General features: G+C 45.9%; 1 protein-coding gene across 2 annotated transcripts in view; it reads left to right on the top strand.

The window, feature by feature from the left end:
• The window catches only part of znf414 (zinc finger protein 414), a 39,834-nt gene that overhangs the window by 5,079 nt on the left and 15,789 nt on the right, over positions 1–18,966 (top strand). For both annotated transcript variants that reach the window (XM_062959770.1, XM_062959768.1), the window contains 2 exons: positions 2,993–3,143; positions 4,525–4,620. In XM_062959770.1, the coding sequence (XP_062815840.1) occupies positions 2,993–3,143; positions 4,525–4,620 (247 nt within the window). The remainder of the gene's footprint in view (positions 1–2,992; positions 3,144–4,524; positions 4,621–18,966) is intronic.

The following is an 18,966-nucleotide window of genomic DNA, read 5'->3' as shown; positions in this document are numbered from 1 at the left end:
ATTTTCGAGGTTGGGGGGCCTGTAGTTTTGTTGTTTTGTCCTAGGCCGAAATTTCATTACCCTTTTATATATATATATAGATTGACATTCATGCTGCCATATTATTCCTATTATTATTATTAGTCAATACTATTATCATTCCTATAGTTACTGTTGATTTTGATGCTGCTGCCATATTGTTCCTATTATTATTATTATTATTATTATTATTATTAACAGTTTTATTAGACAAGCCTTTGACAATATCTAGTCCAATGGACTGCAATTATGATACAACACAGCACTTTCATCCCATTCTCTTGTTCCTTGGCTACAACTTGCACTATCGATTTCCCTTCTTCTTGTTTACAGTTATATTATTATTATTATTATTATTGTTTACAGTTAGCCATGTTTTTACAACAGTAGACACTATTGGTTATTGGGTGCGCAATTCAAATTGTGGTTTTAATATTACTGGTTTTATTTTGAATTGTACTGTGTGTTTATTTTATGTGTTGTTTTGGGCACTTTGTGCCATATGTAAGCCGTCCCAAGTCCCTTTGCGGAGATGGAGGCAGGGTACAAAAATATTATTATTATTATTATTATTATTGACACAACGACGTTGTATGACACAACAAACAAGATAGATATGCTGGATTTCGTTTCACAAAACCACAAGTCGAACACTTCCCAAGTGTCTGGGACTGTGTGATGTATTTTCGGATGATGTGTGCAGATCCCAGCAGGGTGGCCTTTTGCAGTATTATTATTATTAATAATAATAGTTATTATTATTAATAATAATATTAGTATTAATATTATTATAATTATTATTATAATTATTATAATTATTATTGTGTTGTCCAAGACTCACTGGTTTACTGTTAATATTTCGGGCTGGCTGGCTATGTTCCAGAAGCATTCTTGTGAATGTAATTGTTTTTGTGTAGTTTGTTCTAATAGTTTAAAGCTAACCGACAGTGTACAGCATGTAATCCAGTAATGCAAGAGTTAACTGCATAGAGTAGAGATGTATGGCTAGAGCGAAACAGCTGAGTACTTCCATGATCCCTAACAGGACATTCGTCATCCCATCTATGTCTTTCAATTAAAAAAAAAACCTAGAAAAATGAAGTCCAAATTACAGAGGATGAGGAAGAGCCGTTCTCTCCCTGGCTGCTAGTCAGCATTATAAAAACATTATTGTAGAGATGTATGGCTACAGCAAAACAGCTGAGTACTTCCATGATACCTAACAGGACATTCGTCATCCCATCTATGTCTTTCAATTTTTTAAAAAACCTAGAAAACTGAAGTCCAAATTACAGAGGATGAGGAAGAGCCGTTCTCCCCCTGGCTGCTAGTCAGCATTATAAAAACATTATTGTAGAGATGTATGGCTACAGCAAAACAGCTGAGTACTTCCATGATACCTAACAGGACATTCGTCATTCCATCTATGTCTTTCAATTTTTTAAAAAACCTAGAAAAATAAAGTCCAAATTACAGAGGATGAGGAAGAGCCGTTCTCCCCCTGGCTGCTAGTCAGCATTATAAAAACATTATTGTAGAGATGTATGGCTAGAGCAAAACAGCTGAGTACTTCCATGATACCTAACAGGACATTCGTCATCCCATCTATGTCTTTCAATTAAAAAAAAAAACCTAGAAAAATAAAGTCCAAATTACAGAGGATGAGGAAGAGCCGTTCTCCCCCTGGCTGCTAGTCAGCATTACAAAAACATTATTATTTATATTACTAGCTGTGCCCGGCCACGCGTTGCTGTGGCGAAGTATGGTGGTATGGGAAATAAAGTATTGAGGAATTGGTGGTAGTTAAGGTAAAGGTGTGGAGTCCAGATAATCCGGTTAAAGCAGATAATATAAGATTATAAATGGGTTATATAGCTGTGTGGAAGGGCCTTGAGTCTACACTGCCATATAATCGAGTTAAAATCTGATAATTTGTATTTTATAGGCAGTGTGGAAGAGGCCTAAGTGAGGCCTAACTCTGCCTGTCCCCTGGGTGAGTGGGTTGCTAGGAGACCAAGTGGGCGGAGCTTAGCCTTCTAACTGGCAGCAATTGGATAAAAACAATTATTCCTCTCCCCCTAATTAGGACTTTATTTTTCTTTTCTTTTTGTTGTATCAACCTAGAGGCGTGGAGGATGGGTTGTGTTGTCAATTTTGGAGGTTGTGGGGCCTGTAGTTTTGTTGTTTTGGCGGTCGCCAGGATTCCATCACTCTTTTATATATATAGATTATTATTATTTATACCCCACTTTTTGTGGAATGTGGGAGGTGACAGTGATTCCCATATGGTGTTTGAAGGAGGTCGGATGCACTAATGCTAAGCTCCGGCAAACTATGTAAATATTGTACAGAACTGCCACAAAATATAAGCCGCTGGTTTTAGCTGACATTTGGGAAGTCTGGATTTATGCCAGATCATCAGAGAAGGAGAGGAATTGAGACAGGAGGTGATTGAGTCTCAATTTAACCATTTCCATAACAAATCTCTCCTGACCTTTCACCCACATCCATGGCAGGAATGCTCAGGGGTTGTGAGGTCTCTTGGAAACTAGGCAAGTGGGGTTCACATCCACAGGGTGGGAGAAAGGATTCTTGTCTGTTGGAGGCAAATGTGAATGTTGCAGTTGATCAGGATTGAATAGCCTTGCAGCTTCAAAGCTTGGTTGCTTCCTGCCAGGCGGAATCCTTTGTTGGGAAGTGATTAGCTGGCCCTGATTGATGATTTTATCCATCTGTGTCTGTCTATCCATTCATCTATCTATTTATCCATCCAATAGGACTGTACCATTCAATATATCTTTCTATCTTAAAGGGTAGGACTGGATGGCCTTTGGAGGTCCCAACTCTTGGATTCTACCCATCTAGTATCTATCTATCTAAGGCGCCCATTGTACAGGCAGGGGAGACTGGGAGACCAGTGCTGTTACTCTTTGCCTGATGGTTTTTTTTGTCCCTCTCCCTCTGCTTTCTCTAGGAGAAGATGCCCACCACGGCCGTTGCTGTCTCAGATGCAGGGCTGCCACCTCTCGAACCCGGGGCCTCTCCCACCCGCATCAGAGGCAAAGCCCAGGAGGAGGAATTGCAGCCGCCGGTGCTGGAAACGCCTCCCAGGCCTTCCTTGAGCGGTAAGTATAAGTCAACGTCGGAGAAGCCCTTCCCATGAGCGTGTGTGTACTGTATATGCCCATGCAATACGGAGAGAGTGGGAAACAAGTTTTGAGGCTTTGTCTCTCCCAAAGGAGACCCGAAGCATACAATTTAAAATAGTAATAATATAAATAAACCTAATAATAATAATTAAACCAGCATAAGAAAACCGCACTACAAACTAGAGCAGAATCAGTACAAGAAAACCGCACTACAAACTAGAGCAGAATCAGTACAAAAAAACCGCACTACAAACTAGAGCAGAGTCAGTACAAGAAAACCACACTACAAACTAGAGCAGAATCAGTACAAGAAAACCGCACTACAAACTAGAGCAGAATCAGTACAAGAAAACTGCACTACAAACTAGAGCTGACAGCTGGCACAACAAAACATTGCATGGAAAGTTCCTTGACAAAATTGAAGGAAAAGCTGATAAGGAGAAGACCTGGCTCTGGCTCACGAATGGGACCCTGAAGAAGGAGACAGAAGGCCTAATCCTTGCAGCCCAGGAGCAAGACATCAGGACAAAGGCCATTCAGGCCAAGATCGAAAAATCAGCTGATGACCCAAAATGCAGACTGTGCAAGGAAACCGACAAAACCATGGATCATATCCTCAGCTGCTGTAAGAAAACCGCACAGACAGACTACAAACAGAGGCACAACTATGTGGCCAAATGATCCATTCGAACTTATGCCTCAAGTCCCACCTCCCAGCAGTAAAGAACTGGTGGGATCACAAACCTGCAAAAGTATTGGAAAATGAGCACGCAAAGATACTGTGGGACTTCCGAATCCAGACTGACAAAGTTCTGGAACACAACACACCAGACATCACAGTTGTGGAGAAGAAAAAGGTTTGGATCATGGATGTCGCCATCCCAGGTGACAGTCGCATTGACGAAAAACAACAGGAAAAACTCAGCCGCTCTCAGGACCTCAAGATTGAACTTGAAAGACTCTGGCAGAAACCAGTGCAGGTGGTCCCGGTGGTGATGGGCACACTGGGTGCCGTGCCAAAAGATCTCAGCCGGCATTTGGAAACAATAGACATTGACAAAATCACCATCTGCCAACTGCAAAAGGCCACCCGACTGGGATCTGTGCGCATCATCCAAAAATACATCACACAGTCCTAGACACTTGGGAAGTGTTCGACTTGGGATTTTGTGATACGAAATCCAGCATGTCTATCTCGTTTGCTGTGTCATAATAAAATAATAATAACAATAATATAATAGGCTCAAGAGTGGCCCGTTTCTCAGGCAGAGTTTCATGTTCTTGCAGGTAGAAAGAGGAGTTTTTAGGATGTGTAAACACCGTCTTCACTGACCAATGGGCTTCTTTCCCCCTTCAGGTTCTCACAGCGTCGGGCTTTGGGGAGTCCAGAACCCGCCTTCGAGCGGCATTCGAAACCAGGACCTGCGGCATCCGAAACACAGACCAGCCCCAGGTAAGCCATTCCTCTCCTATTGTCATCTATTGGGAAGGGTTTCATGGTATCTTCCTACCTGGCAGAAGGAGGGTGGACAGGATGGCCTCGGGGATCTCTTCCAACTCTAGGATCCTATGGTTCCACAGATAGCCCTATTTCTCTTCTAACGGCTATAAGTCTGGAAGGCCATCTGTTGGGAGGGCTTTGATGGTGTCCTCCTGTTTGTCAGGTCTCTTTTAATGCTAAGAGTCAATCCATCTATCTAGAGGGTGATGGACTGGATGGCCCTTGGAGGACTCTTCCAACTCTTAGTCTGTCTATCTGTCTATCAATCCATCTATCTATCTAGAGGGGGTTGGACTGGATGGTCCGTGGAGGTCTCTTCTAAGAGTCAGTCCATCTATCTATCTAGAGGAGGTTGGACTGGATGGTCCGTGGAGGTCTCTTCTAAGAGTCAGTCCATCTATCTATCTATCTAGAGGAGGTTGGACTGGATGGTCCGTGGAGGTCTCTTCTAAGAGTCAGTCCATCTATCTATCTAGAGGAGGTTGGACTGGATGGTCCGTGGAGGTCTCTTCTAAGAGTCAGTCCATCTATCTATCTAGAGGGGGTTGGACTGGATGGTCCGTGGAGGTCTCTTCTAAGAGTCAATCCATCTATCTATCTAGAGGGGGTTCGACTGGATGGTCCGTGGAGGTCTCTTCTAAGAGTCAGTCCATCTATCTATCTAGAGGGGGTTGGACTGGATGGTCCGTGGAGGTCTCTTCTAAGAGTCAGTCCATCTATCTATCTAGAGGGGGTTGGACTGGATGGTCCGTGGAGGTCTCTTCTAAGAGTCAGTCCATCTATCTATCTAGAGGGGGTTCGACTGGATGGTCCGTGGAGGTCTCTTCTAAGAGTCAATCCATCTATCTATCTAGAGGGGGTTCGACTGGATGGTCCGTGGAGGTCTCTTCTAAGAGTCAATCCATCTATCTATCTAGAGGAGGTTGGACTGGATGGTCCGTGGAGGTCTCTTCTAAGAGTCAGTCCATCTATCTATCTAGAGGGGGTTGGACTGGATGGTCCGTGGAGGTCTCTTCTAAGAGTCAATCCATCTATCTATCTAGAGGGGGTTCGACTGGATGGTCCGTGGAGGTCTCTTCTAAGAGTCAATCCATCTATCTATCTAGAAGGGGTTCGACTGGATGGTCCGTGGAGGTCTCTTCTAAGAGTCAATCCATCCATCTATCTAGAGGAGGTTGGACTGGATGGTCCGTGGAGGTCTCTTCTAAGAGTCAATCCATCTATCTATCTAGAGGGGGTTGGACTGGATGGTCCGTGGAGGTCTCTTCTAAGAGTCAATCCATCCATCTATCTAGAGGGGGTTTGACTGGATGGTCCGTGGAGGTCTCTTCTAAGAGTCAATCCATCTATCTATCTAGAGGAGGTTGGACTGGATGGTCCGTGGAGGTCTCTTCTAAGAGTCAATCCATCCATCTATCTAGAGGAGGTTGGACTGGATGGTCCGTGGAGGTCTCTTCTAAGAGTCAATCCATCTATCTATCTAGAGGGGGTTGGACTGGATGGCCCTTGGAGGTCTCTTCTAACTCTGAGAGTCGATCCATCTATCTATCTAGAGGGGTTGGACTGGATGGTCCGTGGAGGTCTCTTCTAAGAGTCAATCCATCTATCTATCTAGAGGAGGTTGGACTGGATGATCCGTGGAGGTCTCTTCTAAGAGTCAATCCATCTATCTATCTAGAGGAGGTTGGACTGGATGGTCCGTGGAGGTCTCTTCTAAGAGTCAATCCATCTATCTAGAGGAGGTTGGACTGGATGATCCGTGGAGGTCTCTTCTAAGAGTCAATCCATCTATCTATCTAGAGGAGGTTGGACTGGATGGTCCGTGGAGGTCTCTTCTAAGAGTCAATCCATCCATCTATCTAGAGGAGGTTGGACTGGATGGTCCGTGGAGGTCTCTTCTAAGAGTCAATCCATCCATCTATCTAGAGGAGGTTGGACTGGATGGTCCGTGGAGGTCTCTTCTAAGAGTCAATCCATCCATCTATCTAGAGGAGGTTGGACTGGATGGTCCGTGGAGGTCTCTTCTAAGAGTCAATCCATCTATCTATCTATCTAGAGGGGGTTGGACTGGATGGTCCGTGGAGGTCTCTTCTAAGAGTCAATCCATCTATCTATCTATCTAGAGGGGGTTGGACTGGATGGCCCTTGGAGGACTCTTCCAACTCTTAGTCCGTCTATCTGTCTATCAATCCATCTATCTATCTAGAGGGGGTTGGACTGGATGGTCCGTGGAGGTCTCTTCTAAGAGTCAATCCATCTATCTATCTAGAGGGGGTTGGACTGGATGGTCCGTGGAGGTCTCTTCTAAGAGTCAATCCATCTATCTATCTAGAGGGGGTTGGACTGGATGGTCCGTGGAGGTCTCTTCTAAGAGTCAATCCATCTATCTATCTAGAGGGGGTTGGACTGGATGGCCCTTGGAGGTCTCTTCTAAGAGTCAATCCATCTATCTATCTATCTAGAGGAGGTTGGACTGGATGGTCCGTGGAGGTCTCTTCTAAGAGTCAATCCATCTATCTATCTAGAGGGGGTTGGACTGGATGGCCCTTGGAGGTCTCTTCTAAGAGTCAATCCATCTATCTATCTATCTAGAGGAGGTTGGACTGGATGGCCCTTGGAGGTCTCTTCTAAGAGTCAATCCATCTATCTATCTATCTAGAGGAGGTTGGACTGGATGGCCCTTGGAGGTCTCTTCTAAGAGTCAATCCATCTATCTATCTATCTAGAGGGGGTTCGACTGGATGGTCCGTGGAGGTCTCTTCTAAGAGTCAATCCATCTATCTATCTAGAGGGGGTTTGACTGGATGGTCCGTGGAGGTCTCTTCTAAGAGTCAATCCATCTATCTATCTATCTAGAGGGGGTTGGACTGGATGGCCCTTGGAGGACTCTTCCAACTCTTAGTCCGTCTATCTGTCTATCAATCCATCTATCTATCTAGAGGGGGTTGGACTGGATGGTCCGTGGAGGTCTCTTCTAAGAGTCAATCCATCTATCTATCTAGAGGGGGTTGGACTGGATGGTCCGTGGAGGTCTCTTCTAAGAGTCAATCCATCTATCTATCTAGAGGGGGTTGGACTGGATGGTCCGTGGAGGTCTCTTCTAAGAGTCAATCCATCTATCTATCTAGAGGGGGTTGGACTGGATGGCCCTTGGAGGTCTCTTCTAAGAGTCAATCCATCTATCTATCTATCTAGAGGAGGTTGGACTGGATGGTCCGTGGAGGTCTCTTCTAAGAGTCAATCCATCTATCTATCTAGAGGGGGTTGGACTGGATGGCCCTTGGAGGTCTCTTCTAAGAGTCAATCCATCTATCTATCTATCTAGAGGAGGTTGGACTGGATGGCCCTTGGAGGTCTCTTCTAAGAGTCAATCCATCTATCTATCTATCTAGAGGAGGTTGGACTGGATGGCCCTTGGAGGTCTCTTCTAAGAGTCAATCCATCTATCTATCTATCTAGAGGGGGTTCGACTGGATGGTCCGTGGAGGTCTCTTCTAAGAGTCAATCCATCTATCTATCTAGAGGGGGTTTGACTGGATGGTCCGTGGAGGTCTCTTCTAAGAGTCAATCCATCTATCTATCTAGAGGGGGTTGGACTGGATGGCCCTTGGAGGTCTCTTCTAAGAGTCAATCCATCTATCTATCTAGAGGGGGTTCGACTGGATGGTCCGTGGAGGTCTCTTCTAAGAGTCAATCCATCTATCTATCTAGAGGGGGTTGGACTGGATGGTCCGTGGAGGTCTCTTCTAAGAGTCAATCCATCTATCTATCTAGAGGGGGTTCGACTGGATGGTCCGTGGAGGTCTCTTCTAAGATTCAATCCATCCATCTATCTAGAGGAGGTTGGACTGGATGGTCCGTGGAGGTCTCTTCTAAGAGTCAATCCATCTATCTATCTATCTAGAGGGGGTTGGACTGGATGGTCCGTGGAGGTCTCTTCTAAGAGTCAATCCATCTATCTATCTATCTAGAGGGGGTTGGACTGGATGGCCCTTGGAGGACTCTTCCAACTCTTAGTCTGTCTATCTGTCTATCAATCCATCTATCTATCTAGAGGGGGTTGGACTGGATGGTCCGTGGAGGTCTCTTCTAAGAGTCAATCCATCTATCTATCTAGAGGGGGTTGGACTGGATGGTCCGTGGAGGTCTCTTCTAAGAGTCAATCCATCTATCTATCTAGAGGGGGTTGGACTGGATGGTCCGTGGAGGTCTCTTCTAAGAGTCAATCCATCTATCTATCTAGAAGGGGTTCGACTGGATGGTCCGTGGAGGTCTCTTCTAAGAGTCAATCCATCTATCTATCTAGAGGGGGTTGGACTGGATGGTCCGTGGAGGTCTCTTCTAAGAGTCAATCCATCTATCTATCTAGAGGGGGTTCGACTGGATGGTCCGTGGAGGTCTCTTCTAAGAGTCAATCCATCTATCTATCTAGAGGGGGTTCGACTGGATGGTCCGTGGAGGTCTCTTCTAAGAGTCAATCCATCTATCTATCTAGAAGGGGTTCGACTGGATGGTCCGTGGAGGTCTCTTCTAAGAGTCAATCCATCTATCTATCTAGAGGAGGTTGGACTGGATGGTCCGTGGAGGTCTCTTCTAAGAGTCAATCCATCTATCTATCTAGAGGGGGTTTGACTGGATGGTCCGTGGAGGTCTCTTCTAAGAGTCAATCCATCTATCTATCTAGAGGAGGTTGGACTGGATGGTCCGTGGAGGTCTCTTCTAAGAGTCAATCCATCCATCTATCTAGAGGAGGTTGGACTGGATGGTCCGTGGAGGTCTCTTCTAAGAGTCAATCCATCCATCTATCTAAAGGAGGTTGGACTGGATGGTCCGTGGAGGTCTCTTCTAAGAGTCAATCCATCCATCTATCTAGAGGAGGTTGGACTGGATGGTCCGTGGAGGTCTCTTCTAAGAGTCAATCCATCTATCTATCTAGAGGGGGTTCGACTGGATGGTCCGTGGAGGTCTCTTCTAAGAGTCAATCCATCTATCTATCTAGAGGGGGTTCGACTGGATGGTCCGTGGAGGTCTCTTCTAAGAGTCAATCCATCTATCTATCTAGAGGGGGTTCGACTGGATGGTCCGTGGAGGTCTCTTCTAAGAGTCAATCCATCTATCTATCTAGAAGGGGTTCGACTGGATGGTCCGTGGAGGTCTCTTCTAAGAGTCAATCCATCTATCTATCTAGAGGAGGTTGGACTGGATGGTCCGTGGAGGTCTCTTCTAAGAGTCAATCCATCTATCTATCTAGAGGGGGTTCGACTGGATGGTCCGTGGAGGTCTCTTCTAAGAGTCAATCCATCTATCTATCTAGAGGGGGTTCGACTGGATGGTCCGTGGAGGTCTCTTCTAAGAGTCAATCCATCTATCTATCTAGAGGAGGTTGGACTGGATGGTCCGTGGAGGTCTCTTCTAAGAGTCAATCCATCCATCTATCTAGAGGAGGTTGGACTGGATGGTCCGTGGAGGTCTCTTCTAAGAGTCAATCCATCCATCTATCTAGAGGAGGTTGGACTGGATGGTCCGTGGAGGTCTCTTCTAAGAGTCAATCCATCTATCTATCTAGAGGAGGTTGGACTGGATGGTCCGTGGAGGTCTCTTCTAAGAGTCAATCCATCCATCTATCTAGAGGAGGTTGGACTGGATGGTCCGTGGAGGTCTCTTCTAAGAGTCAATCCATCTATCTATCTAGAGGAGGTTGGACTGGATGGTCCGTGGAGGTCTCTTCTAAGAGTCAATCCATCCATCTATCTAGAGGAGGTTGGACTGGATGGTCCGTGGAGGTCTCTTCTAAGAGTCAATCCATCCATCTATCTAGAGGGGGTTGGACTGGATGGCCCTTGGAGGTCTCTTCTAACTCTGAGAGTCGATCCATCTATCTATCTAGAGGGGTTGGACTGGATGGTCCGTGGAGGTCTCTTCTAAGAGTCAATCCATCTATCTAGAGGAGGTTGGACTGGATGATCCGTGGAGGTCTCTTCTAAGAGTCAATCCATCTATCTATCTAGAGGAGGTTGGACTGGATGGTCCGTGGAGGTCTCTTCTAAGAGTCAATCCATCTATCTAGAGGAGGTTGGACTGGATGATCCGTGGAGGTCTCTTCTAAGAGTCAATCCATCTATCTATCTAGAGGAGGTTGGACTGGATGGTCCGTGGAGGTCTCTTCTAAGAGTCAATCCATCTATCTAGAGGAGGTTGGACTGGATGATCCGTGGAGGTCTCTTCTAAGAGTCAATCCATCTATCTATCTAGAGGAGGTTGGACTGGATGATCCGTGGAGGTCTCTTCTAAGAGTCAATCCATCCATCTATCTAGAGGAGGTTGGACTGGATGGTCCGTGAAGGTCTCTTCTAAGAGTCAATCCATCTATCTATCTAGAGGAGGTTGGACTGGATGGTCCGTGAAGGTCTCTTCTAAGAGTCAATCCATCTATCTATCTAGAGGAGGTTGGACTGGATGGTCCGTGGAGGTCTCTTCTAAGAGTCAATCCATCTATCTATCTAGAGGAGGTTGGACTGGATGGTCCGTGGAGGTCTCTTCTAAGAGTCGACCCATCTATCTATCTAGAGGGGGTTGGACTGGATGGCCCTTGGAGGTCTCTTCTAACTCTGAGAGTCGATCCATCCATCCATCAAGAGGAGGTTGGACTGGATGGTCCGTGAAGGTCTCTTCTAAGAGTCAATCCATCTATCTATCTAGAGGAGGTTGGACTGGATGGTCCGTGGAGGTCTCTTCTAAGAGTCAATCCATCTATCTATCTAGAGGGGGTTGGACTGGATGGTCCGTGGAGGTCTCTTCTAAGAGTCAATCCATCTATCTATCTATCTAGAGGGGGTTGGACTGGATGGTCCGTGGAGGTCTCTTCTAAGAGTCAATCCATCTATCTATCTATCTAGAGGGGGTTGGACTGGATGGTCCGTGAAGGTCTCTTCTAAGAGTCAATCCATCTATCTATCTAGAGGAGGTTGGACTGGATGGTCCGTGGAGGTCTCTTCTAAGAGTCAATCCATCTATCTATCTAGAGGAGGTTGGACTGGATGGTCCGTGGAGGTCTCTTCTAAGAGTCGATCCATCCATCCATCAAGAGGGGGTTGGACTGGATGATCCGTGGAGGTCTCTTCTAAGAGTCAATCCATCTATCTAGAGGAAGTTGGACTGGATGATCCGTGGAGGTCTCTTATAAGAGTCAATCCATCTATCTATCTAGAGGAGGTTGGACTGGATGGTCCGTGGAGGTCTCTTCTAAGAGTCAATCCATCTATCTAGAGGAGGTTGGACTGGATGATCCGTGGAGGTCTCTTCTAAGAGTCAATCCATCTATCTATCTAGAGGAGGTTGGACTGGATGGTCCGTGGAGGTCTCTTCTAAGAGTCAATCCATCTATCTATCTAGAGGAGGTTGGACTGGATGATCCGTGGAGGTCTCTTCTAAGAGTCAATCCATCTATCTATCTAGAGGAGGTTGGACTGGATGATCCGTGGAGGTCTCTTCTAAGAGTCAATCCATCTATCTATCTAGAGGAGGTTGGACTGGATGGTCCGTGGAGGTCTCTTCTAAGAGTCAATCCATCTATCTATCTAGAGGAGGTTGGACTGGATGGTCCGTGGAGGTCTCTTCTAAGAGTCAATCCATCCATCTATCTAGAGGAGGTTGGACTGGATGGTCCGTGGAGGTCTCTTCTAAGAGTCAATCCATCCATCTATCTAGAGGAGGTTGGACTGGATGGTCCGTGGAGGTCTCTTCTAAGAGTCAATCCATCCATCTATCTAGAGGAGGTTGGACTGGATGGTCCGTGGAGGTCTCTTCTAAGAGTCAATCCATCTATCTATCTATCTAGAGGGGGTTGGACTGGATGGTCCGTGGAGGTCTCTTCTAAGAGTCAATCCATCTATCTATCTATCTAGAGGAGGTTGGACTGGATGGTCCGTGGAGGTCTCTTCTAAGAGTCAATCCATCTATCTATCTATCTAGAGGAGGTTGGACTGGATGGTCCGTGGAGGTCTCTTCTAAGAGTCAATCCATCTATCTATCTAGAGGAGGTTGGACTGGATGGTCCGTGAAGGTCTCTTCTAAGAGTCAATCCATCTATCTATCTAGAGGAGGTTGGACTGTATGGTCCGTGGAGGTCTCTTCTAAGAGTCAATCCATCTATCTATCTAGAGGGGGTTGGACTGGATGGTCCGTGGAGGTCTCTTCTAAGAGTCAATCCATCTATCTATCTATCTAGAGGAGGTTGGACTGGATGGTCCGTGGAGGTCTCTTCTAAGAATCAATCCATCTATCTATCTAGAGGAGGTTGGACTGGATGGTCCGTGAAGGTCTCTTCTAAGAATCAATCCATCTATCTATCTAGAGGAGGTTGGACTGGATGGTCCGTGGAGGTCTCTTCTAAGAATCAATCCATCTATCTATCTAGAGGAGGTTGGACTGGATGGTCCGTGGAGGTCTCTTCTAAGAGTCAATCCATCTATCTATGTAGAGGAGGTTGGACTGGATGGTCCGTGGAGGTCTCTTCTAAGAGTCGACCCATCTATCTATCTAGAGGGGGTTGGACTGGATGGCCCTTGGAGGTCTCTTCTAACTCTGAGAGTCGATCCATCCATCCATCAAGAGGGGGTTGGACTGGATGGTCCGTGGAGGTCTCTTCTAACTGAGAGTCGATCCATCTATCTATCAAGAGGGGGTTGGACTGGGTGGCCCTTGGAGGTCTCTTCTAACTCTGAGAGTCGATCCATCTATCTATCTAGAGGGGGTTGGACTGGATGGCCCTTGGAGGTCTCTTCTAACTCTGAGAGTCAATCCATCTATCTATCTAGAGGAGGTTGGACTGGATGGCCTTTGGAGGTCTCTTCTAACTCTGTTAGTCAATCCATCTATCTATCTAGAGGGGGTTGGACTGGATGGCCCTTGGAGGTCTCTTCTAACTCTGAGAGTCGATCCATCTATCTATCTAGAGGGGGTTGGACTGGATGGCCCTTGGAGGTCTCTTCTAACTCTGAGAGTCGATCCATCTATCTATCAAGAGGGGGTTGGACTGGGTGGCCCTTGGAGGTCTCTTCTAACTCTGAGAGTCGATCCATCTATCTATCAAGAGGGGGTTGGACTGGATGGCCCTTGGAGGTCTCTTCTAACTCTGAGAGTCAATCCATCTATCTATCTAGAGGAGGTTGGACTGGATGGCCCTTGGAGGTCTCTTCTAACTCTGTTAGTCAATCCATCTATCTATCTAGAGGGGGTTGGACTGGATGGCCCTTGGAGGTCTCTTCTAACTCTGAGAGTCGATCCATCTATCTATCTAGAGGGGGTTGGACTGGATGGCCCTTGGAGGTCTCTTCTAAGAGTCAATCCATCTATCTATCTATCTAGAGGGGGTTGGAATGGATGGTCCGTGGAGGTCTCTTCTAACTGAGAGTCGATCCATCTATCTATCAAGAGGGGGTTGGACTGGATGGTCCGTGGAGGTCTCTTCTAAGAGTCAATCCATCTATCTATCTATCTAGAGGGGGTTGGACTGGATGGTCCGTGGAGGTCTCTTCTAAGAGTCAATCCATCTATCTATCTATCTAGAGGGGGTTGGAATGGATGGTCCGTGGAGGTCTCTTCTAACTGAGAGTCGATCCATCTATCTATCAAGAGGGGGTTGGACTGGATGGTCCGTGGAGGTCTCTTCTAACTGAGAGTCGATCCATCTATCTATCAAGAGGGGGTTGGACTGGGTGGCCCTTGGAGGTCTCTTCTAACTCTGAGAGTCGATCCATCTATCTATCTAGAGGGGGTTGGACTGGATGGCCCTTGGAGGTCTCTTCTAACTCTGAGAGTCAATCCATCTATCTATCTAGAGGAGGTTGGACTGGATGGCCTTTGGAGGTCTCTTCTAACTCTGTTAGTCAATCCATCTATCTATCTAGAGGGGGTTGGACTGGATGGCCCTTGGAGGTCTCTTCTAACTCTGAGAGTCGATCCATCTATCTATCTAGAGGGGGTTGGACTGGATGGCCCTTGGAGGTCTCTTCTAACTCTGAGAGTCGATCCATCTATCTATCAAGAGGGGGTTGGACTGGGTGGCCCTTGGAGGTCTCTTCTAACTCTGAGAGTCGATGCATCTATCTATCAAGAGGGGGTTGGACTGGATGGCCCTTGGAGGTTTCTTCTAACTCTGAGAGTCAATCCATCTATCTATCTAGAGGGGGTTGGACTGGATGGCCCTTGGAGGTCTCTTCTAACTCTGAGAGTCGATCCATCTATCTATCTAGAGGTGGTTGGACTGGATGGTCCGTGGAGGTCTCTTCTAAGAGTCAATCCATCTATCTATCTATCTAGAGGGGGTTGGACTGGATGGTCCGTGGAGGTCTCTTCTAAGAGTCAATCCATCTATCTATCTAGAGGAGGTTGGACTGGATGGTCCGTGGAGGTCTCTTCTAAGAGTCAATCCATCTATCTATCTAGAGGGGGTTGGACTGGATGGTCCGTGGAGGTCTCTTCTAAGAGTCAATCCATCTATCTATCTAGAGGAGGTTGGACTGGATGGTCCGTGGAGGTCTCTTCTAAGAGTCAATCCATCTATCTATCTAGAGGGGGTTGGACTGGATGGCCCTTGGAGGTCTCTTCTAAGAGTCAATCCATCTATCTATCTAGAGGAGGTTGGACTGGATGGTCCGTGGAGGTCTCTTCTAAGAGTCAATCCATCTATCTATCTAGAGGAGGTTGGACTGGATGGTCCGTGGAGGTCTCTTCTAAGAGTCAATCCATCTATCTATCTAGAGGGGGTTGGACTGGATGGTCCGTGGAGGTCTCTTCTAAGAGTCAATCCATCTATCTATCTAGAGGAGGTTGGACTGGATGGTCCGTGGAGGTCTCTTCTAAGAGTCAATCCATCTATCTATCTAGAGGGGGTTGGACTGGATGGCCCTTGGAGGTCTCTTCTAACTCTGAGAGTCGATCCATCTATCTATCTAGAGGTGGTTGGACTGGATGGTCCGTGGAGGTCTCTTCTAAGAGTCAATCCATCTATCTATCTATCTAGAGGGGGTTGGAATGGATGGTCCGTGGAGGTCTCTTCTAAGAATCAATCCATCTATCTATCTATCTAGAGGGGGTTGGACTGGATGGTCCGTGGAGGTCTCTTCTAAGAGTCAATCCATCTATCTATCTATCTAGAGGGGGTTGGACTGGATGGTCCGTGGAGGTCTCTTCTAAGAGTCAATCCATCTATCTATCTATCTAGAGGGGGTTGGACTGGATGGTCCGTGGAGGTCTCTTCTAAGAGTCAATCCATCTATCTATCTAGAGGGGGTTGGACTGGATGGTCCGTGGAGGTCTCTTCTAAGAGTCAATCCATCTATCTATCTATCTAGAGGGGGTTGGACTGGATGGTCCGTGGAGGTCTCTTCTAACTCTGAGAGTCAACCTATCCATCCATCCATCCATCCATCAAGAGGGGGTTGGACTGGATGGCCCTTGGAGGTCTCTTCTAACTCTAAGAGTCAACCTATCCATCCATCCATCTAGAGGGGCTTGGAATGGATGACTCTTGGAGGTCTCTTCCAACTCTTAAGAGTCAATCCATTCATCTATCTACCTACCTACCTGCTTGTCTATCTAGAGGGGGTTGGACTGGATGGGCCTTGGAGATCTCTTCCAACTCTTAGTCAGCCCCCTGTCTACCTACCTACCTACCTATCTATCTATCTAGGGGGGTTAGACAATGGTCCTTGGGTGTTTCTGCCAACTCTTAAGAGTCAATCCATCTCTCTCTCTCTCTCTCTCTCTCTCTCTCTCTCTCTCTTTCTTTCTTTCTTTCTTTCTTTCTTTCTTTCTTGGGGGGGTTGGACTTGATGGTCCGTGGTGGTCTCTTCCAGCTCTTATAGTTGATCCAGCTATCTGTCTATCTATCTATAGGGGGTTGGACGATGGTCTTTGGAGGTCTCTTCGAACTTCAAGAGTCAATCCGTCTATCTATCTATCTATCTATCTATCTATCTATCTATCTATCTATCTATCTAGAGGTGGTTGGAATGGACGACCCTTGGGAGGTCTCGTCCAGCTCTAAGAGTTTATCCATTTATCCATCTATTTATCTAGAGGGGGTTGGATGATGACCTTTGAAGGTCTCTTCAAACTTAAGAGTCAATCCATCTATCTACCTACATACCTACCTACGTGCCTACCTATCTAGAGGGGGTTGGACTGGATGCCACTTGAAGATGTCTTCGAACTCTAAAAGTTGACCCATCTATCCATCTGTCTATCTAGAGGATGATGCACTGGATGGCCCTTGGAGGTTTCTTCCAACTCTAAGAGTAAATCCATCTGTCTATCTACCTACCTGCCTGCCTATCTATCTTGAGGAGGTTGGATTGGATGACCCTTGGAGGTTTCTTTGAACTCCAAGCGTCAATCCATCTATCTGTCTATCGATCTATCTATCTAGAGGGGGTTGGACGATCTAAAGGGGACTGGATGTCGCTTGGAGGTCTTTTCTAACTTTTAGAGTCAATCCATCTACCTATCAATCTATCTAGAGGGGGTTGGACGATGGTCTCTGGAGGTCTCTTCCAACTCTTAAGAGTCAATCCATCTACCTACCTACCTACCTATCTAGAGGGGCTTGGTCTGGATGGCCCTTGAAAGTCTCTTCCAACTCAGAGAGTCGATCCATTCATTCATCCATCTATGTATCTACCCACCTACCTACCTACTTGTCTATCTAGAGTGGCTTGGTCTGGATGGCCCTTGGAGGTCTCTTCAAACTCTTAGAGTCGATCCAGCTGTCTGTCTGTCTATCTATCTATCTAGAGGGGGTTGGCCATATGTAAGCTGTCCTGAGTCCCTTCGCGGAGATAGAGGCAGGGTACAAAAATATTATTATTATTATTATTATTATTATTATTATTATTATTATATTATTATTATTATTATTATTGTGTTGTCCAAGACTCACTGGTTTACTGTAAATATTCCGGGCTGTCTGGCTATGTTCCAGAAGCAATCTTGTGAATGTAATTGTTTTTGTGTAGTTTGAAATTTGTTCTAATAGTTTAAACCTAACCGACTGTACAGCATGTAATCCAGTAATGCAAGAGATAACTGCATAGAGTAGAGATTTATGGCTAGAGCGAAACAGCTGAGTACTTCCATGATACCTAACAGGACATTTGTCATCCCATCTATGTCTTTCAATTTTAAAAAAAAGCCTAGAAAAATAAAGTCCAAATTAGAGGATGAGGAAGAGCCGTTCTCCCCCTGGCTGCTAGTCAGCATTATAAAAACATTATTGTAGAGATGTATGGCTAGAGCAAAACAGCTGAGTACCTCCATGATACCTAACAGGACATTCGTCATCCCATCTATGTCTTTCAATTAAAAAAAAAACCTAGAAAAATAAAGTCCAGAGGATGAGGAAGAGCCGTTCTCCCCCTGGCTGCTAGTCAGCATTATAAAAACATTATTATTATTATTTATATTACTAGCTGTGCCCGGCCACGCGTTGCTGTGGCGAAGTATGGTGGTATGGGAAATAAAGCAGTAGAGTCTCACTTATCCAACACTCGCTTATCCAACGTTCTGGATTATCCAACGCATTTTTTAGTCAATGTTTTCAATATATCGTGATATTTTGGTGCTAAATTCATAAATACAGTAATTACTACATAGCATTACATCTAACCATCTGTCTATCTAGAGGATGATGCACTGGATGGCCCTTGGAGGTTTCTTCCAAATCTAAGAGTAAATCCATCTGTCTATCTACCTACCTGCCTGCCTATCTATCTTGAGGAGGTTGGATTGGATGACCCTTGGAGGTTTCTTTGACCTCCAAGTGTCAATTCATCTATCTGTCTATCGATCTATCTATCTAGAGGGGGTTGGACGATCTAAAGGGGACTGGATGTCGCTTGGAGGTCTTTTCTAACTCTTAGAGTCAATCCATCTACCTATCAATCTATCTAGAGGGGGTTGGACGATGGTCTCTGGAGGTCTCTTCCAACTCTTAAGAGTCAATCCATCTACCTACCTACCTACCTATCTAGAGGGGCTTGGTCTGGATGGCCCTTGAAAGTCTCTTCAAACTCTTAGAGTCGATCCAGCTGTCTGTCTGTCTGTCTATCTATCTAGAGGGGGTTGGCTGATGGGAAGTCACTTCGAACTCCAAGAGTCAGTCAACCTATCTACTTATCTGTCTGTCTGTCTGTCTGTCTGTCTGTCTGTCTGTCTGTCTGTCTGTCTGTCTGTCTGTCTGTCTATCTATCTATCTATCTATCTATCTATCTATCTATCTATCTATCTAGAGGTGGTTGG

The sequence above is a fragment of the Anolis carolinensis genome, unplaced genomic scaffold (assembly GCF_035594765.1).
Source record: "Anolis carolinensis isolate JA03-04 unplaced genomic scaffold, rAnoCar3.1.pri scaffold_7, whole genome shotgun sequence".
NCBI classification, from domain to species: Eukaryota; Metazoa; Chordata; class Lepidosauria; order Squamata; family Dactyloidae; genus Anolis; species Anolis carolinensis.
Note: the sequence above shows the minus strand (reverse complement) of the source record. Positions and strands in the feature narration are given on the sequence as shown.